At 43.3% G+C, this 23773-nt stretch overlaps 1 protein-coding gene across 1 annotated transcript in view; it reads left to right on the forward strand.

Annotated features, from left to right (window-relative positions):
• SV2C (synaptic vesicle glycoprotein 2C) overlaps positions 1-23773 on the forward strand; it is a gene marked incomplete at both ends in the record, with an annotated part of 178614 nt that overhangs the window by 147294 nt on the left and 7547 nt on the right. Inside the window, 6 exons of the mRNA XM_082651005.1 lie at positions 3714-3824; positions 4276-4364; positions 7477-7635; positions 10673-10806; positions 12312-12515; positions 12985-13144. Of these exons, the coding sequence (XP_082507131.1) occupies positions 3714-3824; positions 4276-4364; positions 7477-7635; positions 10673-10806; positions 12312-12515; positions 12985-13144 (857 nt within the window). The remainder of the gene's footprint in view (positions 1-3713; positions 3825-4275; positions 4365-7476; positions 7636-10672; positions 10807-12311; positions 12516-12984; positions 13145-23773) is intronic.

Consider the following 23773-nt stretch of genomic DNA (forward strand, 5'->3'; position numbering starts at 1 on the left):
ACACGGGCTTTCTCTAGTTGTGGCGAGGGGGGCTACTCTTTGTTGCAGTGTGTGGGCTTCTCATTGCAGTGGCTTCTCTTGTTGCGGAGCGTGGGCTCTAGGTGTGCGGGCTTCGGTAGCTGTGGCTCGTGGGCTCTAGAGCACAGGCTCAGTAGTTGTGGCTCACAGGCTTAGTTGCTCCGCAGCATGTGGGATCTTCCCGGACCAGGGCTCGAAGCCGTGTCCCATGCATTGGCAGGCGGATTCTTAACCACTGCGTCACCAGGGAAGCCCCAAGAATATTTTTAAATTAAAGGATCATAAGGCAAGAAGAATCTTGAGATGTTATTTAGATACTCAGTGTCCCTAACCCTTCTCAGCTAGATGAGGATAAACCCTTTACCCAAGACTTCTGAGAAGGTGTCTCTGTAGGGCCTCATTGCCCTGCTAACCTGCTTTTTCTTCCAGAAGGTCTGAGGTACCAAGTTCACTCATGGTCATCCACGTTAATATTACTGTATAAGGGTTAAGTGGGAATAAGGTGGGAACACTCTGAAAGAATGGGTAATCTCAAAGTCATTTATATGTAACTTTCAAAGTCATGACATGATTCCACCATGACACATTTGTCTTTTTCCTTGTTATATCTATTGATACAATACAGTGAATTCACATGCCTTCCTTCTCTCCTTTCTAAGCTTTTCTTCCTATGTGCCTACTTGAAATATTGTTTTTCAGGGCTTTATTTGCAGCTAACTTCCCTTTTAACCCTACACACTCTCCTTAGCTTATCTCAGCTACTTCCTAGATCTCTCTCTCCTAATGGGCAAATCTCCTGAGCTCCAGACGTACATGTTGAAGGTCTTTGTGGCCATACTCCTATGTACCATAGGCCCTTCAAATTCTGAATTTCTAAATCTGAACTTCTCACCTTAAGAGTTTCCAAACCTCTTCCTTGTCCAAAATTCTATCAGCAAGTACCACCAGCACCACCCAAACCAGAGCCCCGAAAACTATCCTATTTCTTTCTTTATCTCCAGTATGTCCAAGAAATCACTGTGTCCTATTATCCGCCATCCTAAATATCTCTCATTATTGTCTCTTACCTTTCCACCCTTCCTGCCACTGATTTGTTTCAGCCCTCCTTACTCACTGCCCTCTGCCCTTGCACTATTCTTCAGGAATAGCAAATGCTATGTAGTTTCCAATACATTCTTTTCTCTCACACCCCTGGACATTTGCACATGATATTCCTCCCACTTGGAATGCCCTTCAAGTAGTTGACACACATGGCAAATGACATACTTTTCCATAAGCTCCAACTCAAATTCCACAGTCCATGAAGGCTTTTTTCTCACTCTCAGGTCAACTTGGGTATTCTGTACAATATGTCTCTCCCATCTGATATAGATTTCCGTTAGAGTACTTTCTAATTTGTATGGTAATTGCTTGGATGGTGTGATGTTTTATGTTTGCACCTCCAGGGTCTAGTGCTAGGCCTGGCTCCCCATGGGTGCCAATGAAAGAATGCACAAACATTGATGAGTGGAGAAGAAGCCTCCCAAAAGTAATATGTCAAGTCAGAATGGCTATCATCAGAAAGAATACAAATAACAAACGTTGGCGAGGATTTGGAGAAAAGGGTACCCTCGTACACTGCTCGAAGGAATGTAAACTGGGGTAGCCAATGTAGAAAACAGTATGGAGTTACCTCAAAAAACTAAAAATAGAACTACCATATGATCCAGCAATTCCACTCTTGGGTATATATCCAAAAAAACCAAACACACTAATTTGAAAAGATACATACACCCCAGTGTTTATAGCAGCATTATTTACAATTGCCAAGGTATGGAAGAAACTTAAGTGTCCATCAACAAATGAATGGATAAAGAAGATGTGGTATGTATATATAATGGAATATTACTCAGCCATAAAAAAAGAATGAAATTTTGCCATTTGCAGCAACATGGATGGACTTGGAGGGCATTATGCTAAGTGAAATAAGTCAGAGAAAGACAAACACTGTATGGTATCACTTATATGTGGAATCTAAAAAATACAAGCTAATGAATATAACAAAACAGAAACAGACTCACAGCTACAGAGAACAAACTAGTGGTTACCAGTGGGGAGAGTTAAAGGAGGAGGGGCAGTATAGGGGTAGGAGAAAGAAAGGGGTTATTATGGGATTATATGAAATCACTTGTGTGAAACTTTTGAAAACTGTAAAGCACTGTAGAATTTGATGAATCTTTCATTAAATACAAACAAAAAAAAAAAGAAGAAGAAGAATACCCCTGTGATTTAAAAAAAGGAATTCTGGAATATCACAAAATAATGCCTACATGGATGATTTGGAGCTGACTCTGTTTGGAATCCCAGACATTAACTCAGACATTATTGTCATTAAATATGGACATCTTTGTTTACATAGCCATGAAGAGGCTACTGCCCACCTGGTGTAATTTGAAAGATACTGAGGGTCCCCAAATCACCTCTGTCAAAAGCCAGTCTTGGCAGCTGGAGTCTCATGATAGAAGTGCTCCTTTGGATGTTGGCAGACTCTCCAGAAAGATCTGTTCAGGAGTTATCCCTGGCAGGGTAATGTGTACACATTCCTGTGTCCTCTCTCAGGTGTATCAACAGCAGTTAGATGTTGACTGAAAGGGTCAGATGGGACAGGTCCACAAAGGAACCATGCTTTTTTTTCTCTCTCTCTCTATTTTCAGGTTTCATTCTCTGTGTTGGAAGCATTGCTTCTCCTGACTCTTTGTTCTTTTCCTTAGCAAAAGGAGGCTAGTTTAAGTCATGGATACAGCTTCAGGCTGATCCTCCATCATTTCTTCCCCTTCTAACCTTGAAGAGTCCGTGTTGAGGCTTGTAATTGAAGCTCATTCACTGGACCTCACCTCATGGTCACCTGCGGGTACTTGCTGACCAGGCACTGTCAGGGGCTGTGGGAGAAGGAAGCAAGGGTCACAGGGATGCTCTAAGAATGGAAGTTTGATGGGAAAGCTTTAAGAACTATGTTTAGGGGCCAAATTCATCAAATAAGCAGATTCCAAAGAAAAGTGTGTTCAGTCATTTTAGTCTAAGCAAAGTAGTTCTTAATCTAGAAGCGAATCTATCTGGATGTTTAATCTGCTAATGTATGCCTTTTTTAAAAAATTTATTTTATTGAAGTACAGTTGATTTACAATCTTGTGTTAATTTCTGCGGTACAGCAAAGTGATTCAGTTATACATGCATATTCATTCTTTTTCATATTCTTTTCCATTACAGTTTATCACAGGATATTGAATATAGTTCCCTGTGTTTACAGTAGGAGCTTGTTGTTTATCCATTCTCTATATAATAGTTTGCTTCTACTAATCCCCAAATCCCAATCCATCCCTCCCCAACCCCCTAATGTGTGCCTTTTTACTAGTGATTCAGAGAAGGGTATTTTGTTTTCATATTATTCCATTACTACTTACTCTTCCCCCTCTTCTTCATGGTATTCCCTTCCATTTGTTCTTTTTTTTTCCCCATTCATTCTTTATTCAGTTCTTTTGAGTCTCTGTACTTACACCAGTGGTCTCATATATGTATGGATACCTGCTTGTGTATCAAATACCTGCTTCCTTTTTGTTGGAGTCAGCTTTCACTCCTTTAAAAACAAATTGTAAGCCTAAACTCCGCCAACTTCAGAGAAGAGAACTCAACACTTTGCCCTCTGTTGCTCCTTACAGGTAAACAGAATCAAAACCCCAAGACAAATAGATGAGCTGATCGAAATCGAGAGTGACACAGGAACATGGTACAGGAGGTGTTTTGTTCGGATCCGCACAGAACTGTATGGAGTAAGTAACAAGCCCATCCTGACTTGCTGGCCAACTTGGTACTTGAGGTTAGTCAGAAACAGGATTGACTCAATCTGTCCCGTGAATGGGGTTCTTCCCCCTTCTGCCCAGGACACCCGATTCCTAGAGTAGGACCAGGTAATAGGATCCCCTTGGGATTAGCGGGGTTACCAAGACATTCCCTCTTTGGGGAGGGAAGGTATTAGGCAAGGAGTCCTGGCAGTGATGGGGTACACTGATGTCTTGAGCTACTTTGTCCATTGGAAGCTGATAAATAAAAATTCCAGAAACCAAAAATTTGGTTTCCTATAGCCTTTAGCTTTTACACTGTAAGTTCAAATGAATCCAGCCCAAAGAAAACTCAACATTTTTTATAATTTGTTGGAGGAGGTTGGGAAATGCGGTTGACTAGGTAACTGCCTAAGAAAATTAACTCTCTAATATTTCACAGATTTGGTTGACTTTTATGAGCTGTTTCACCTACCCAGTCAAGGACAATACCATAAAGCTTACGATTGTTTGGTTCACGCTGTCCTTTGGGTAAGTGATGCCTAAATTCTTGGTGAGTGAAATCTTTAAATTTCCACACTGTAACTCCCAACCACGCTGCTTTTCTTCTTATACTGTTTGATGCTGTTAACCTCTACGAAAGAATTTTTTTTTTCATTTTCCATTTGCTGGCAATTACAGTTTTTATCACCCAGTCATTTAATTTATGTTGTCATAAAGAAGCGGGGGTGGCAAAACCAACAGTGTCTGGAAAGTTCGATAAGCCCGCGAATGGTTTGCCCCCATGATTTCTCCACCCTCCTCTCCTCACTGGCGCGGCCCCAGCCCACTGGCCTCTTTGCTCTTCCTCAAATGTGTCAGAACTTTCTTGAACATGTTCCATCTCGGGCCTTAGTCCTGCCCCCGGACATGGCCTGGCTCATCTCCTCTCCTCCTTTGAGTCTTTCCTCGTGTGTCACCTTCTCAATGATACCTCCCGAAGCACCTTTTTAAAAACTGCAGCCCCTCAGTACTCCCGGTCCCCTTTTCAGCTTTATTATTCCCCATCGTACCTTCTATCATCTTCTAATAGACAAAAAGCTTTTCCATTTTTTTTTTTTTTTTTTGCGGTACGCGGGCCTCTCACTGTTGTGGCCTCTCCCGTTGCGGAGCACAGGCTCCGGACGCGCAGGCTCAGCGGCCATGGCTCACGGGCCCAGCCGCTCCGCAGCATGTGGGATCTTCCCGGACCGGGGCACGAACCCGTGTCCCCTGCATCGGCAGGCGGACTCTCAACCACTGCGCCACCAGGGAAGCCCTCCATTCTTTAAAGAATAAAGAAAGCTCTGTCTTCCTCCTCTGGAAGTTCTGTGAGAACAGGGATTTTAAACTGTTTTGCTCACGGATATATGGCCCTGGCACATAATAAGTGCTCAATAAATAAAACCACCATAAATGTATTCTAAGAAAACAGGAGGTAGGGAGAACATTTCAGAATTTTTGTTGCCAATGGTTGACATACTCACTTTAGAATATGTGTATACAACTCGATTTTTGCCTAATTTATTGTTCTTTAAAGGCAGGTAGATAATACCCTACACTTTCAGGTCAATAGGCTCTGGTAGAGCCCAATATTTATGCTGCAAGCTCCATGTCTTAACATCCCTAAATGAAAACCAGTGAGTGATCGCAGATGACCAGCCTTTCCCAGTGCTGTGTGTTGTAGTAAAGGGAGAGACCAGGAAGGTAGGGGTTGTTCTGCTGTGTGACTTGGGGACACTACCAAGTTTTAGTTCCTTATTTCTAAATTGACAGGGTTGACTTAGAACATGTAAAGTAACTCCCACTCAAGTTCTAAAAAAACATTGATCTATGAAGGAAGAGAGGGCTGAAAATTAACGAGTATTAAATGCCTACTATGGGGCTTCCCTCGTGGTGCAGTGGTTTAAGAATCCGCCTGCCAATGCAGGGGACACAGGTTCGAGCCCTGGTCCGGGAAGATCCCACATGCAGCGGAGCAACTAAGCCCGTGCACCACAACTACTGAGCCTGTGCCCTAGAGCCCGTGAGCCACAACTACTGCGCCCACACACCACAACTACTGCGCCCGCGCGCCTAGAGCCCATGATCCTCAACAAGAGAAGCCACCGCAATGAGAAGCCCTTGCACCGCAACGAAGAGTAGCCCCCGCTCGACTCAACTAGAGAAAGCCCGCACGCAGCAACGAAGACCCAACGCAGCCAAAAATAAATAAATTAAGTAAATAAATTTATTAAAAAAAAAAAAAAACAACTTCGTCTTTTGAGCACTCGCTATGTGCTAGGTACTTGGCATTCCATTTAATCCAAGCAACTACCCAGGAAGGTGGGTACTATCATCATTCCGATATTAGAGATGGGGGGATAACTGAGGCTTTTATAACTTGCCCAGGATCACACAGCTGGTGACTGGCAAGGCCAGGATTCAAACCTAGCATATCTACCTGCAGAAGTTATGCTCATGACTGCTTCTTTCCCTGTGTAGTTCAATGTAACTAGGGATAAGCTAGAGCAGTGGTTCTCAAACTTGAGTGTGCATCAGAAGACTTACACGAAGGACTCCATCCCACAGTTTCTGATTCAGCAGGTCTGGATGAGGCCTGAGAGTCTGCGTTTCTAACAAGTTCCCGGGTGATGTTGATGCTGCTGGCCCAGGGACCGTGCTTTGGGTGGGAACCACCAATTTAGAGGAGCGTTGTCCAGTAAAAATATAATGTCAGCCACATGTGTCATTTTAAATGTTCTGGCAGCCACATTTAAAGAAAAAAAAAAGGAAAAGGAAACAGGTGAAACAAATTTTAATAACATTTTATTTCACTCATTTTGTCCAAAATATTATCATTCTGACATTTAATCAATATGAAGTGATTAGCAACTTAATTTTACGTTTTTTTTCCCATAAGTATTCAAATCTGGTGTTTCATACTCATGGCACATCTCATTCAGACTGGTCACATTTAACTGCTCAGTAGCCGCATGTGGTTAGTGGCTGCTGTTATGAAGGTCACAGCTGTATGACTGAGCTGTAAGCTGTTAGAATAGCACACCAGAGGCAAGAGGCAGAAAGTGGGCAGTAACCTGGCTTTTCCAATGAATAACTTAAATGACCTTTTTTCCAGCCTTGAACTTCTTTGAGCGTGGGCTCTGCCCCCAGGCTAGCGGTACCATAGTAGTGTAGGAACCAAGAAAGATTGTCCATTAATAAAGAGGTCATTCTTTAAGGACCCTCACAGTCTGGGGACCCCAGGAGTTTGTAGCTCCAGACTAGGAGATGGGGTCCTTCAGTGCAGCCTACGGGGATGAGAAAAACATTAGGGCCAGGATGCCATGTGCTGGTGTACGATGGGGTTCTTATGCACGTCTCTTCCCAAAGGAAGGGTTCAGGAATTACAGACCTGCGGTTCTCCAGGGAAACCCAGGCCATCCCTCTAGCGTGATTTTTGCAGACTTGTGATGAGGAGGGTCCAGGGAGATTACTGTTTGACGGTTCATAATGCTACAGGAGGCGGGTCCTACTCAGCAGTGCTTCTCCAGAAACCACTACCTCTCTGAAAACGACAGGGAGATGGTCATGGCCGCTAGGGTTGTCGGCACCTATACAAACTCACATTTCTTTGTCTTTGCAGGTACTACGGTTTATCCATTTGGTTCCCTGATGTTATTAAACATCTGCAGTCGAGTGTGTTGAAAGATGTAGATGATCCGACAGGAAAATTTTCAAATTTAACGACTAACTTTACAACGACAAATAAGATTGTTTCTGGACTGGAATGGGACAACGGCAGGTCCGGAAACTTTTAAATCATTTCACTTCCTACCTGGTCTCAAAAATGTATTTCTTATTAGCCTTCACGGCACTAAAATATGAATAGTTTTTTTAGTTTGTACATGTAGTCATTTTCAGACTGAATTTAAATACTTCCAAATGGCCTTTAAAGAAAAGGTCCACGTATATCAGTTACAACTACTTCTGAAACTGAGCTGCTTCATATTGTTAAAGAAATGGAATTGACTGGTGTGAAAAGAAAATTCAGAGAGGTCTTGGAAAGCAAGCAAAATAAGTTATGGAAGAGAAGAGTGAAGATTATGAGAAAATAAGATAGGTTATAGCATTATCTAACTCAGAGAGGAAATCTGCCGTGTTATCTCATGCCTGTTTTTATCTCTGGAAAAGGGGACCACTTTTCAGATTTCCTTCCTTCTCCACTATGCTGAATCAAGAATTGGGGTTAAGTTGTATCAGGAAAAGTTTCAATTAGAGAATAGGAATGATTCCCCAAAGTTAAGAGCTTTGAAAATATGGAATAAGTTAGCAAAGGACATTTTTGAGTATGGAGTCTGAAACGCCTCTTGATGAGGAGAGAGAAGTGACTCCAAAGGTGGTTGTGGTTTATTTTTTCAGAGACGGAAAGGGGTAGACAGGGTCCTCATTTCTACCCATTATTTGTTATCTGAGCAAATAATTGCTGGTATGAGTTCCTGTTGGTTTATATCATTCTTAGGAAATTCTCCCAGTTTCAAAATTAAAGTAAAACTCTAAAAAAATAAATGATCGAAGTTTCCCTGGGCAAAAACTAGTTTGGAAAGATGAAAAATAATTCTGTGGGATACTTATGATTTGTGTAATGCAAAGGAGAGTGACCAACCAGGAGGTAGTTGTTTGGATCAGCAATTCAGTGAGGGGCCTAATCCATATAGGATGACCTTCACTCTCCCACATAAAACACTGGCTCGAATCGGTACTTGCTTCTCCGCAGAAACTTTAGAGTCAAGTGCTCTATAATTCTAGCATGAAAATTGACTTAATTACTTAAAAGTTATTGTTACTCCATTAGAAATTTCTAATATATTTGTGCCTCTGACAGTCTATTTTTTTTTTTTTTTTTTTGTGGTACATGGGCCTCTCACTGTTGTGGCCTCTCCCGTTGCCGAGCACAGGCTCCAGACGCGCAGGCTCAGCGGCCATGGCTCACGGGCCCAGCCGCTCCGCGGCATGTGGGATCTTCCCAGACCGGGGCACGAACCCGCGTCCCCTGCATCGGCAGGCGGACTCTCAACCACTGCGCCACCAGGGAAGCCCTCTGACAGTCATATTTTTAATAAAAAGTTCTAAGCTGGATATTCAGTCATCACGGAGAAACTTTTTACTTTGGCAATGTAATGATAAATAATTTTAATAGTATTAAAATCCCTCTAAAACATATACATTTATTTTGGAAGGCGATAGAAATTTTTTTTTTTTTTTTTGTCTTTCAGGGAAATTTGAAATACCACTAGCTAACTCATTTTTTAAAAATAGTTTTCCTATTCAACATTCTAAAATGGCGATTCTTTATATACTGATAAGGAATGACTTCCGAAGTCGACTCCGAGGAGAACGAGGCAAGGGGTAGAATAGTGTCCTGTTTGCTAGCGCCCTGTATACAGAATGCTTCTGGAAGAGCATACGGGAAACTGACAACAGTGGTTATCCCTGGGAAAAAGAACTAGGTGGCTTGAGGATGGGAGACAAAAGACTTACTTTTTCCTTTTTCAACATTTTGAATTTTGCACCGTGTGTACCCTGTGCATATAGTATCCATTAAAAACAATTGTTTCCCCTTTCTAAATTCAGTTTCACTTCAGAAAAGTAGTGATCTTCTTCAAATGTGCCATTATTTACCCTCCTTTAGTAGATAGATTTATGGCTTGGATGGTTTTACTCTGGACTCCTAGAGTAAGGGTTGAAATAAGACTGTTTTTTGAGGAGGTTGGTCTCATAGGCGCTTAGTGCATTTTGAGTGGACAAATGCAGTCCGACGTTAGGGTGAGGATGATTTTCAGAGTACTCGATAGTGAATTGTTTTAAGTCAGCTCACTTGCTTGGGAGGATCAGTCCCTTTCTGCTCTCATAAGAGTGGTATTTGGTGTAATAACTTCTTCCCCAGGTGAATAAGCATTTTCCTCTCGGTGACTGGCTAAGTATACATTCATAGTCTCTTCATAAATTGCCGAGACACACTGAGAATATGTATCCATGTCTCCCAAGGGTCCTTATCAACACTGAATATCTGAGCCATAGACTCTTCTGAGATGTTAGGATCATTGTGACTATTATCATCTCCCCCTTCCCCTTTACATCACCCAGAAATGGACCTGAGCAACTTTCATCATTCTACTCATTTCCAAAAATAAGCAGGGCTACGGTCGTTCTACTTGGTACCTCTTAGCGATGAGAAAAAAAATATTCTTGGAAATGACTGTAAGCTGTGAGTTTCTTGACCCCCAAGACAATCATTCCTCACATAAATGATTCTCCCATCCTCTCTTCAAGATAATTGGAAGTCCCTACACTAGAATTAAGAAGCTTTGGGTTTTCAGCTTGGGAAATAGACTTTCATTAAAAGTGAGCATGGAAGCACATCCTCAAGTTAGAGCTATTAACCCCAAATAGAGAATTTTCAAATAAAGGCATGTATGAAGGAACAAGAGGATAGGATTGAAAAATAAAGAATCAGTAGCCACAGGTAATCTCCAAACTGAATACCTTCAGCTATATACCCTACAGAAACTTTTACCAACATTGCCAAAAGCTAAATGCAGTTATTTTGAATGCCATCTCTTCTTCTGGTAGAAAATAATATTGGTGAGCAATGAGATAGCCAAAGGACAGGCCGCATGAGGAAAAAGGGGGAAAGCTAGGAGCTTAGAAAATCCAGAAGCCAATGTCCTTTATAATTAAGAGAGTCCCTAGTGGGACCTCACATCTCTAAATCTGTTTGACCTAGCTTTCAACTCTGATAGACACAATCATCAATGTGAATCTTTTTGTGTGTTGGGCAGATTCGAAGGGATCAGGCTCAAATCCATAATTTTCAAAGATTCGGTTTTTAAGTCCTGCACCTTTGAGGATGTAACTTCAGTCAACACCTACTTCAAGAACTGCATGTTTATTAATACTGTTTTTAACAACACAGGTAGGTGTGCCACTTAACCCTGCCTGGCGCCTCTTCACAGGCCCTAGTTCTTGGCAGAAACGTGATACTCATTTGGTGATAGGCGTGGGCATAGGCTTAAGGGGGAAGTGGAGGTTGAAGTACAAATGAACGGACTCCCTCCGTCGGGTTGGATCAAAGCTGAGCTTGTATTGACTGTCTTCGTCACACTTAACGCAGATGGAGCTTGCCGAGTTCAAAGTTGGAAATACAAAATCCTCTGGTGAATAATTTTTAAAGCAAAGAATTAACCTGTGGTTCGTTTGTTTTGATCATCCTGATTTCAAAATCTGGCGTTAGCTTAAGTGAGCATGCCTGAACTCAAATCTACAGAGATGGATGAAACATGCTCAATCAGATACAGTCTTTTAGTCCAGTCCATTTAATGGAGCCTGGAAAACTCCCCAGGGAAAAAGAGGAAGGGCAGCAAACATTGATTGAACACCTACTATGTGCTGGTTCCTACCTCAGGTTATTAGACACTCATTACCTTGTTTAATTTTCGCGATAGCTGAGGGTTAGAACAATGCAGTAATTTGGCCACAGTTGTAGAACTAGTAACAGCTGCCATTTGAGCCCAGACTCATCTGATTGCAAAGCCCAGGCCTTGCCACCGACACACATTGGTCCGTCTGTCCCATGAGTTCAGAATAACAGCCCGACTCTGGCAGGAGGATCAGCTCCACCCTGTTGCCAGTCCTGCATTCTTGGTGATCAGACAGGAGCCAGCTCTGCCTAGCTCCAAGTGAGAGTGGAGTTAGGGATCTCGGGCTTTGTTTAAACCGTGCTCTCGCTGTCTTCCAACCCATTCAGCCTCAGAAGACCAGCTTTTTAGGCGCATCTTGTTCAGCGAGGACAGCAACCGTTTTGATTCTCACTGCCTTTTAGCAGAGCCCAGCATCATCTGCAGCCCCTTTTGGCTAGATCCAAGTTCAAGAAAAAAAAAAAATCAGCAGCGAATGCTGGTGACCTTCCAACGAGGCTGACTCGGGTTCCTCGGTGGGTTCCTCCACTTGAGCCTTCTCTTATAAATTCAGCCTTAAGGACCCAAGGAAGGTCCTGTTTCTTCTCGCTGCCTCAGAGCCCTGTAAAATGGCAGTAGTAAGGCCGATTCATACACATTTTGAAACAAATTATTTTTATAAGTGTAGTATGGAAGCCTTAGTACTCTAATGGTAGTCCTTATGTAACATGATAATTAGAAGAAAGTAACATCATAAAGGAGTAGGCAATCATGTAATTAGCAATGACCAACCATAAGAAATCAGAGGATAACTGGACTCTTTAGTTTATTCCTTTATTCAACAGAAGTATTCCTACCTTCAGCTGCTTCGTAATGCGGGGTCCTAGACTAGATCCTGTGCTTTGGCCAGGCCCTGAAGCCCTCAAGGAGCCTACAATACCATGATTTTGTTCTGAGTTCTCGGCAGGCTTTCAGTGCGCGACTCTCACGCACCAGTATAAGTTGTCGTTCTTTGTGTCCACAGATTTTGAACCATATAAATTCATTAACTGCGAATTTCAAAACTGCACATTTTTGCACAACAAGACAGGATGCTACGTTACCTTTGAAGATGACTATGGTGCCTACTGGATTTATTTTGTCAACTTCCTGGGGACATTGGCAGTGTTGCCAGGGAACATCGTGTCTGCTCTCCTAATGGACAGAATCGGGCGCTTAACGATGCTAGGTATGTGCTTGGTTTCATGTAAAATACAAGAGCTGCCCTTGCAGTCTAGAGGGAGCCTGTCTCCTGCTATACTCCCTACCCCCCTAGGATTTGCATCCCACAGAGATGAGGAGAAATCCCTTAAGACCTTTCATTAGGACTAAATTTTAGTAAAATATGTCTAATTACATCTCATTTGAACAGCTTCTGTGAGTTAACAGACTGAAAAACTAATTATGTGTGACTAATGTCTCTTTTTCTACTTACATAGCTGAGTGATTGATGATGTGTATTTCATGCTCGCTGTTCAGAAGGTAGTTAGAGACGCAAACCTTATATACAAGTAAGCACGCTTGTACCTGAGCTTTATGAACCCAGGCTGTGGCTTCCTCTTGGGATTCAGTTTTGCTGTGAGATCTCAAAGACCCCGATCGTCTTTGCCCTACTAAGATGACAGGAAACGTCCCAGCCGTGTCTGCTTCGTTGGCAGGTGGCTCTATGGTGCTTTCGGGGATCAGCTGTTTCTTCCTTTGGTTTGGCACCAGCGAATCCATGATGATAGGCATGCTGTGTCTGTACAATGGGTTGACCATCTCGGCCTGGAACTCTCTTGATGTGGTCACTGTGGAGCTGTACCCTACAGATCGGAGGTATGTGGAAATGGGCCTCCAGCAAGAGGTTCTCTGAGCCCCACAGGACCACTGAAAAGTCAGAGCAAACAAGCCAAACTGTCATTTCCCCCAAAAAGCAAAAATCCAAAAGAAAAAATTCTGGCTTATGAAGTTGTAGGCTCTACTCATATCTTCCATTTATTCTTTATTTTTTAATGAGGCAAAACATTATTTCTTCCTCATTGACTATTACACGTAGTATCATAAAAACGTTATTACTTTGAAAGCAGTTTGTAGATTAGTTTCTCAATTTGAAAACATTCCTGGGGATGCATGATGATTGCTGAGAAGGGACAATCATAAGTTAAATGCTAAATAATTACAATGGAAATTGTTCCCAGTTTTTATAGCTAGACTATATTTATAGCTAGATATTTTTATAGCAGTGTATACATGTATTATGTAGTTAAATATATAGTCAATATTAGTATTAAACATATATACTAAATATTATAATTATATTTAACTATCATGTGGTATGGGAAAATCAGGTTTGCCCAGGAACTATGAAGGCTTTTCAGTATACGTGTGGATATTTATATTTAATTTGTTAGACAAGGTAAGGCACTGAAGTTCTTTTTTTACCTGACTTTTTCTGAGGTATAGTTGAAATACAATATTATATGTTTCAAATGTACAACATAATGATTTACAATTTTTAAAGGTTATGCTCCATTTATAGTTATCATAAGATATTGGCTATATTCCATGTGTTATACGATATGTCCTTGTAGCTTATTGACTTTATACATCTACTCATCTCTTTTAAAAAGAAAATGTAGGGGACTATAGTTGCTAGCTGGAATTACTAGGGCAATGAAACCAGTGAAGGAATTTAATTGTGTCCATGACTTAGCTTGCTGGCTAACAGTATGAGGAAGCAGTAATGAAACAGGGAGGGATAGGCTGTAAGAGCCTCTCCAGGGGCTTCCCTGGTGGCGCAGTGGCTAAGAATCAGCCTGCCAATGCAGGGGACATGAGTTCGAGCCCTGGTCCGGGAAGATCCCACGTGCTGTGGAACAGCTAAGCCCGTGCGCCATAGCTATTGAGCCTGCGCTCTAGAGCCCGCGAGCCACAACTACTGAGCCTGTGTGCCACAACTACTGAAGCCCACGCGCCTAGAGCCCGTGCTCTGCAACAAGAGTAGCCGCCACAATGAGAAGCCCGTGCACTGCCACGAAGAGTAGCCCCCGCTCACCGCAACTAGAGAAAGCCCAAGCGCAGCAACAAAAACCCAACACAGCCAAAAATAAATAAAATAAATAAATTTAAAATAAAATAAAATAATGTATGCAAAACAATAAATGTTTTAAATAATAATAATAATAATGCTTAAAAAAAAAAAAAGGAGCCTCTCCGGGCCCCTTATCAGTCCTGAGAGGGTTCTTACCTTACATTTGCAAGTATCTACGTGAGCTCTGCATTAAGGCACCACAAAGAGGTCTCTGGAGCATATCTCTTGACCTTCCTGGTCTGTTGAAGGAAAGCCCAACACATTTCCAGTGAGCAAAAAAAGAGCTATTGGAAGAAAATTATGCATCTGTTTCCAAAATGGAGACACAGAGACTTTGCACCTCATATCATAAAAAGGGCTAGAAGGTAGGGCTTTGGGGTGGAGCTTCTGCAGCTGACTCATGAAAAGAATAGAAGCCTGTTTTGCCATTTGACATGAGTGAAGACAAATGGCCTTTGCCTTCTCTCATTTCGCGTACACTCCGTCACCATGGAGGCCCTCTTTGCTAGAGGATGGAGTCAGCATTCTCTGGACTTAGAGATGGAGGAGGGTTTTTTCTACGACAATGCAGAGACATTTGGGATATCAATTTTCAACTGATCCTGAGTCCTCCTTTTGTTTATTGGCCCCATGGGTACATTCTCTGCATACCCAGACTCTCTAACTTATATTTCTTCTCCATGAACATCTATTACTGAGCTTACAGGAACCCTGTAGGTACTCCAGTATCCATCTCCCTGCTGAGTATCTGGAACTCTTATGGATGTCTGCTTATCAGATATTCTAATTAGTAACCTGACTTACGCTCTGAAAGGAACATACAACCCACAACTGGCATCTCCTCCCTTCTTTCAACAAACGTTAGTTCTCTTCTGTGGGCAAGCTCCTGGGATGGGTGTCGCGGGACTAGGATGCTGCCAAAACAAGATTAAGACTCTGCAGCTTGCCTGCCTTCTCATCCTGCAAACTGGGCCCAGGTGTGGACTAAACTAGACGTTTAAAAAAGTCCCTCACTGTTAGAGCAAGGCTATGTCATAGCCTGTAACCTTTTTATTTTACATTGTAAAAGCTTGATACTATTTGAGATGAATCAGCTGCTTATCCCTCTGCCGCAGGAATGGAAGAATGAGTATTCTCCTGTGGCAAAAACCTGGCTTAAAAACAAAACGCCACAAATCAGGTGGGTCTGTCCATGAGAAACATGGACCTGCTGTGTTTCTGTCGTCGGAAAGGTTAAACATCAAGCAAGATTAAAACAGAAATTGCCCTGTGTATTAGCTCAGATCCTCTGAGAAGCAGAGGGCAAGATGGGATTAAACATGCACGGATTTTTGTTAGAGGAAATGTGGGTTATGAGAGAAAATGGGGAGGGAGGTACAGTCTGGCTGCAGTGCAAGCCTGAGCCCCATGGAGGAGTAAGGAAGGAAGGCCAGTTGGGTAGAAGTGTCCCAGACCACCAGCAAGCAGTCTCAGGAAGGCTTGGCATGGCTGTGACAAAGTCAGCTTCAGAGGAGTCCCACCTGTAGCAGGAACCAGCCTGCCGTTGTATTCCTCTTACGTTCAGTTTGCTGCTGCTGGAGCAGCAAAGCATGGGGATGTGTTTCAGAGCATGGCAGCTGGGCCAGGGCTCAGAATTGGCAAGGTGCATCCTCACTTTAGCCACGCTGTTGCTAGCAGATGTTCTCCAGCCCTCAAGCTGGTGTTACCAGATAACGTACAGGAAGTCACTTCCTTAAGTGATGGAGAGAGAACTTACGTGCCAGAGTTGCATCACTAGGGCCATGGTGATTTAGCTAGCACCACCTACTCTATTTCGGGCTAAAGCCTTCTGTTTCATCTCTGCTGCTTTCCTCTGGGTCACATAGGAGGGCTCCCCTGATCTCTGGCTCAGCTGTTAGAGGAAAACCCCAACTGTTTTTGTGTGTAGGTACCCTATGGCCTCTTCTCCCTGTGGAAGCAGAATAGAATACATCCTGACAAGAATGTTGGTTATAGGGTGTGACTTTTTTCATACTAGAACTTTAGCACTGCCAACTCCTTGCCCAGTTTCTAGAATCTGTCCTTAACGGTCACTTACTAGGACACTCTGATTCCAGGCCCCAAACTAAAAAAGTAGCCTCTTGAGCTATTCAACAGCCAACTCCTATCAAAATCCCAGTGAAAATGATTATATTGTGGGGACATAACTTACCATATAATCTAAATGCTATGAAAGTTATAGCACTTGAAAGCCACATTTGTCAACCACAGTGCGGACTTGACCTTTAATGTTATACTCTTAGCTTGCATTTACTGTGAAAGCACGAGTGAGGACAGGACGTTTCCCATCAGAGTGCACCTTTCCTCTCTGTAGAGCCCACCACCTGATCTGCAGCGAGTTCCAGGACCTGCTCTGGGGAGCTGCTTTGTCTCTTCACTTCATATGATAAAAATTAGTAATTCCTCACAGTTGCTTCCCTGCTGTGAGGTCAAGAGGCAGAGTGCCTGTGTCGGTGTTACATCTCCATGGTCCAGGTATTTGCTTTGCTTCTCCTCATCCTGGTTTGCACTCTTGCATTCCTATTTTATTAATTTTGTCTTTTTTTTTATGCGGTACACGGGCCTCTCACCATTGTGGCCTGTCCCGTTGCGGAGCACAGGCTCCGGACGCGCAGGCTCAGCGGCCATGGCTCACGGGCCCAGCCGCTCCGCAGCATGTGGGATCTTCCCGGACCGGGGCACGAACCCGTGTCCCCTGCATCGGCAGGCGGACTCTCAACCACTGCGCCACCAGGGAAGCCCTAATTTTGTCTTTTATAAGCTACCCTAAATCGTTTCATAAAGAGGCAGGAAAATTTGAAATTAAAATTGTATGTACTTATTGAGCAGCACTTTTCTGTGCCTGAAAAATGAAGCAGGACAGCCACTGCTAACACTTTTTGTAAGGAAAAGCTCGGGTTTTTTTTCCTCCACGCTCAATTCTTGACTTTTGGCCACCAAATATGGAGGGTTTTTCTCCCCATACCAAGCAATTCTCTAATTCCCAGTAGACACCAGCTGGATGTTCTAAAATTTCACTCAGTTCTGACACGATCTACCTGGAGACAGCATCAGATCCCACAGGTTAAGGACTCACTTCCCACAAGAGTGCCCCCCTTCAGACACCAAACACAAGTCAGGTTATCACCTATACATCTGACCAACCGGCTGTACATTGGAGTTCTCTCTACCCCCTCCTTGGGTTTGATCACTTGCCAGAATGGCTCACAGAACTCAGGGAAACATTTCCTTGTGTTTACCGATTTATTATAAGAGGTTACAACTCAGGAACAGCCAGACAGAAGAGATGCATACATAGGGCAAGGTAATGGAAGAAGGAGCACAGAGCTTTGTGCCCCATCCAGGTATGCCACCCTCCTGGTACTTCCGTGCAGTCACCAACCTGGAAGTTCATCAAATCTTGTTGTTTGAAAGTTTTTATAGAACTTAATCTCCAGCCCTGTTCCCCCCATTCCCATTGCCAACCTCTAATCACTTGCTCTTTCTGGTAATGATGCTGAAACTTGGCCTCTGTGCACCAGTGCCAAGTTGAATCTCAGAGACAGAGTTTTGGGTGAAGTAGCAAAGAATAGCTTTATTGCTTTGCCAGGCAAAGGGGGACACAGTGGGCTTGTGCCCTCAAAACTGTGTGTCCCAACCCAAGAGGATCTGGTGAGTTCCATAGCAATGGTTCAAGGGTGGGGTTGCTGATAAAGATCAGGGTGCGCAAAGGCCTGCATTCCTTTCATCTGGCCTAAGGTGGTCTCCTGATGAGATTCTGGGGTTATCTCAGATTAACTGGGGTTGTGAGATTCAAGGTTATCAAACTGTGACCTCCTCTCTGGAATGAAGAATGCTTCATCAAATAGTTTCACATCTTCCATTTGTTGGGGGTTTTAGTTCTGCAGAAGGGCTCAAAGATATTGTTATGTGTCTCCCTTGAGGCGGAACCAGGACCCTGCCCCAAGGCTTCACTCTTGTTTCCTGGCTGCTCCTCCCTAGTCTCAGCATCCCCTCCCTTCCCTGACTAGCAACTGTTTGAATCTGCCCTTTGGGACTTAGGGAGGCCTCATGGTGGCTGGAGGCTGTTCCCTACAAACAAAGAAAGGCTTCCATCCCAGAAGCCCCACAGGGTCCTGTTTGGTTTCATTTACAGATCACCACAACAGATATAATAGTAATGGAAACATTTGAAATATTGTGAGAATTACCAAAATGTGACAAAGAGACAGGGAGTGAGCAAATACTGTTGGGAAAATGATGCTGATAGACATGCTAGACCGAGGGTTGCCACAAATGGTCAATTTGTAAAAAACACAATATGTTCCAAGTATAATAAAACGAAGTGCAATAAAATGAGGTATGCCTGCACATAGGGTGAGGTCCAGAAGACTCCCAAGTACAGGAGCCTGTGTCATCCTGGAGTTGGGGGGTACACCACCCTGCTGGCATGTGGATGCGTTCACCAATCGGGAAGCTCTCCAGATTTATGGAGGTTTCATTATGTAGACGTGATTGATTAAATCATTGGCCGCTGCTGATTGAACTCAGTCTCCAGCCTGTCTCCCCTCCCTGAGGTGAGGGTGGGATAGGCTGAAAGTTCCAACCCTCTAATCACATGGTTAGTTTTTCTGGAGACCAGCCACCATCTAGAAACCATCTAGGAGCCCCTCAAGTTCAAGAAGTTGAATGAATCCCAAACATGATAAGCCAAAGAAATCCACACCAAGACAAAGAAAAAAATCTTGAAAGCCACCAGAGGCAACACTTCACCTATAGGGAAAAACAGATTGCTACATTCCCCCCCTCTAAAAATGTTGCACCTGTTTTTAGAATTGCAATGGTGATGTGTAATTTTCTTTTATTATGCAGAAAAGCCAAGATTTTAAAGACTGATAAAAACTCAGTGTTAACTGGAGTGGGTGAGGGTGAAATTACTGCTCAGAGACTGTTGTGGGAATTCTAAAAACAGGTGCAACATTTTTAGAGGGGGGAATATAGCAATCTGTTTTCCCTATAGGTGAAGTGTTCCTTCTGGCTGCTCTCAAGACTTTTTCTTTGTCTTGGTGTGGATTTCTTTGGGTTATCACATTTGGGATTCACTCAGCTTCTCGAATCTGTAGGTTTGTATCTCTTGCCAAATTTGTGAGCCATTATTTCAAATTTCAACCATTATTTATTTGAATACTTTCTCTTTTCCTGCTTGGACTCCAGTGATATAAGTATTAGGTCTTTTGTTAGAGTCCCACAGGTCTCTGATGCTCTGTTAACTTTTTTTTTTAGTCTATGTTCTCTTTGTTTTTCAGATTGGATAGTGTCTATTGTTCTGTCTTCAATTTACTGATTCTTTTCACTCTCTCCTTCATTCTGCCGTTGAGCCCAATCACTAAGCTTTTTATTTTGGTTATTGGATTTTTCAGTTCTAAAATTTCTATTTGGTTCTTCTTTATGTCTTTTATTTCTTTGCTGAGGCTTTCTATTTTTTCATGATGTGTTCTGTATTTCTGTGTGTTCAAGAGTTTCAAGTGCGTTCATAATTGCTCATTGAAGCATTATTATAATGACAGCTTTAAAAGCTTTATCAGTTAATGTTAACATCTCTGTCATGTCAATGTTGGCATCTCAATTGTTTTTTCTCATTCTGTTTGAGCTCTTCCTGGTTATTTGGATGATAAGTGATATTCAGTTGAAAGCAGTCATTTTCATATTATGTTCTGAGACTTTTGATCTTATTTAAGCCTTTGGTTGTGGTTGGCATTCTCAGACATCTCTCTGGGAGGGGAAGGGGTGCACTACCCCATTATTGCCAGGTGGAGATAGATGTCCAGGTTACCATTCAGCCTCCATTGACAGCCAAGAAAGGGTGTCCTCATTCCTGCTGCACAGCAGTGGGAGTCCAGGCTCCCCTCAAGATAACCAATACCATGGAGGGACAAACTCATTACTGGCCAGCATGGATGAAAATCCCAGCTTCCTACTTAGCCTTCCCTGACACCACCCCAATGGTGATGTTGAGGCCCCTCATTACAGGTTCACGAGGATGGAAGTCTAGGTTCTCCACTCGACCTTTGCTGGTGTGGCTGGCAGTTGGGTTGCACTTTTTTCCAGTATTTGGTTGGAGAAGTGAGGTTGTTGTCTAAACGTTTTCTGTCTTGCTAGGCTGCCTCTATCCTGGTCCTTTGGGTAGAGAGAGCAGGCTCTGGTTTGGGTGTTATTGAAATCTGTACCTGTTGGTATTTCCTTTTGCCAGCTTCGTCAGTTCCAAGTCTCAGATGTATGAGGCAAAAAGAAAATTCAGGAAGCCACCATTCCCCAGGTCCCCAGCTGCTCTGCCTTTTTTTTTTTATCTTCCAGAGTCTTCTTAGGTTTGTTTTATAACGTCCAGGACTTTTAGCTGTATTTAGTAGGAAGAATAAGAAAAGTATGTCTACTCCATCTCAATATGACTTTTAATATTGTTCATTTATTTACACAACAACTTTTTTTGGAGTGCCTGTGATACAACCATGAATAAGCCATTTGTAGTCATTACTTTGTGTTCATTACTTTCATGGAGCTTAAGGACAAGTGAACATCAGGCAGGGTTATTGTGGGGAAAGGACATGGTGTTCTGAAAGCAGAAGAAAGGGTTCCTTAGAAGGAGTGATATCTGAGCTGAGACTTGAAGGAACATATATACAACCATTCTGTTTTTCACTTTCAATGCAGCATTCAGTAAATTACATGAGATATTTAACACTTTATTATGAAATAGGCTTTGCGTTAGATGATTTTGTTCAACCGCAGGCTAATGTATGTGTTCTGAGCACATTTAAGGGACGCTAGGCTAAGCTATGATGTTCGGTAGGGTTATTAAATGCATTTCTGACTTATGATACATTCAACTTATGATGGGTTTGGAGGGATATAACTCACAGTAAGTCAAGGAAGATCTCTAGAGGCAGCACATGCTCTGGTTCATTTTGGTTCTGAGTTCCAGCCTGTGTGTCCTTCTGCATCCAGGCAGTCACTTCCTGCTGGGAGCTCCCCGGCTCACACTTCCTATCTCCATATGGCCCAGAGCCATTCTTACCCCTCCTCCATGGAGCTCAGGGCAAGGAGCTCCCACCTTGTAAGTGATGAAACCGAGGCTGTCCCCACTGGCCACCAACTCTGCACAGAATCCCTCAGCCCAGCACGCCTGTCTCACGGGGATTCTTCTAGCAACCTGCTCCTGGCTTTCTCTGGCCACTGGCCTCCTTCTTCCTCCCCTCCACTTACACATGCCCATTTTCAGATATGACCTCAGAAAGGATGAGAAAATAAACCCCTGATTGTTCCCACCTGCTGTTCCCTGCTCATCCTGGACAGCTGCTGCTGTCACCCAGTGCTCTGGGTTGGTCCTCTTCCTTGATGAGCTAAAATTAAAACATCTGCCCAGAATTAACCAACCTAATCTCCTCCCCTTAGGGCTGTGGTTGTTTAGACAGAGAAGTTCCCCATTCCTTCCGGGAGCTCAGACCTGAAGTTCTTTAATCCTGGATCTCTTACCGGCCAGCTGTGTGACCTCAGGAAGACCACTCAGCGTAACTGTGCCTCAGTCGTTTGAGATATAAAATGAGGAGATTCCACATCTGTGCCCATGAAGATAAAGACCTCACTTACTGTTTAAAGATTTTGAGATGAAGGAATCTTTGATTCAGTCATCTTTTCTAACCAACCTACACTCCATTTCCCTTTGCCCGGCTTTCTTTTTTTTAGAGCCCATATCATTATATATGTTTATATTTTATGTGACCTGAGTCACTTTGGCCATTCAGCAAATGTCAGATCATTTTTATCTCTGGAAGTTAGAAGTGGAAAGTGGGGGGGGGGGGCAGTATATGGCCCTTCACCCACCACCTCACCCCCAGGGGATGTATTAAATGGCAGCAAATCCTACCAAATGTGCAAATGGTCACAAAAACAGTCCTACAGCCCATTCTTGACTCCAGGGAAGTCTATCTCTCTGCCCTTGCCTGAAAGGGCCATGGACATGACATGCTGACAGCAGGACCACCAGACTTGGGGCTGGTCAGGCAGCAGAGTATGCCTGTAAGTGTCAGAGTCCAGGACCAGTGGGCTCTAGAGTCTGGAATCTGGACCAAGGGTACCATTTCACCAAGTTGCGGGGCTTGGAGGATGCTTGTCCATCCATCGTGCTAAGGGCAGAACATTCTAGTCAACTGCATATCAAGCACTCGTATCACCAATGAAAACTGATCTCCATGTTCATTAACAAACCTTCTCATGTAGATTTCTAAAATGATAGTTAAAGCCCTAAGGAATCACCTCTGGCCTGTTAATTCCTGATTAACATGTTTTAAATTCTATGGGTATAGAGACAACTTATCTTTATACTGATGTACTTTTAAAGCAAATTACCTCCCAGACCATATGATGATAGGATGTTAGGGTATACATTTGTCTACTGTCTGTCACCCACTAGAATGTGAGCTCCTTGAGAACAGGACTTTGTTTTCCTTATTCACTACCAGGACTCCAGGTGAATGACTGATAGATGAAAAGATAGAAAGATGGAAAAAAAGATGCTTTTTACAATCCAGCTGGTTATGGGTGATAGTCCTCCTCCCTGTGTGGGGTCTGGCTCCCTACTCTCCAAGGTAAGCTAGTTGGACCAGTTGTGAGTGAGGGAGCATTCCTGTTCAGTTCTCCCCGGCTGCCCTTCTGTGTCCCTCTTCCACTTTGTCCATCCATGGCCTGTGTCCTCCAGAGCCTGCAACTGTCAGCTCCCCCTTCCCCAGTCAGCACTCCCTGTTGGAAACATCTTCTTCCTCTCCTCCTGCTTCTCCATCAGCAATGTGGAGGAAACCTGAATTCAGGTATGGACGCTACCAGAAAGCAGCTGGGTAACTTTAGATTAGTCCTTGAACCTTTCTGGAGCTTGGTGTTCTCATCTGAGAAATGAATGGGTGAGTCAGGCACAGTGCCGAGTATTCAGATTATCTCATTTAACCTTATTTAATCCTCTCTCCAACCCTACAAGGGTAGGTAGTTTTATTCCATTTTCAGGTGAGGAAAAGGAGCCACAGAGGGGGGAAAGTAACTTGCCCTGGATCCCTTAGCATCAAACCCATATGTAATGACCCTTCGGTGCAGCTCCCAGCACGGGCATACCTAGTCTGTGACATATAGAACCATCCCAGTAGGTCTGGGGTGGGCCTCTGGGAATCAGTTTCTAAGAAGCTCACACAGTGTTTGGGATATACAACCGTGTCCATCAACCATGGCCTTAGACGAACTCCAGGTTGCCTCCCAGGGGTCACTTTCATTCTGTCATCATTTACCCTGGCCCAGGGATTCACTTCCTAGTGAGG

The sequence above is a fragment of the Grampus griseus genome (assembly GCF_964374135.1).
Source record: "Grampus griseus genome assembly, chromosome: 3".
NCBI classification, from domain to species: Eukaryota; Metazoa; Chordata; class Mammalia; order Artiodactyla; family Delphinidae; genus Grampus; species Grampus griseus.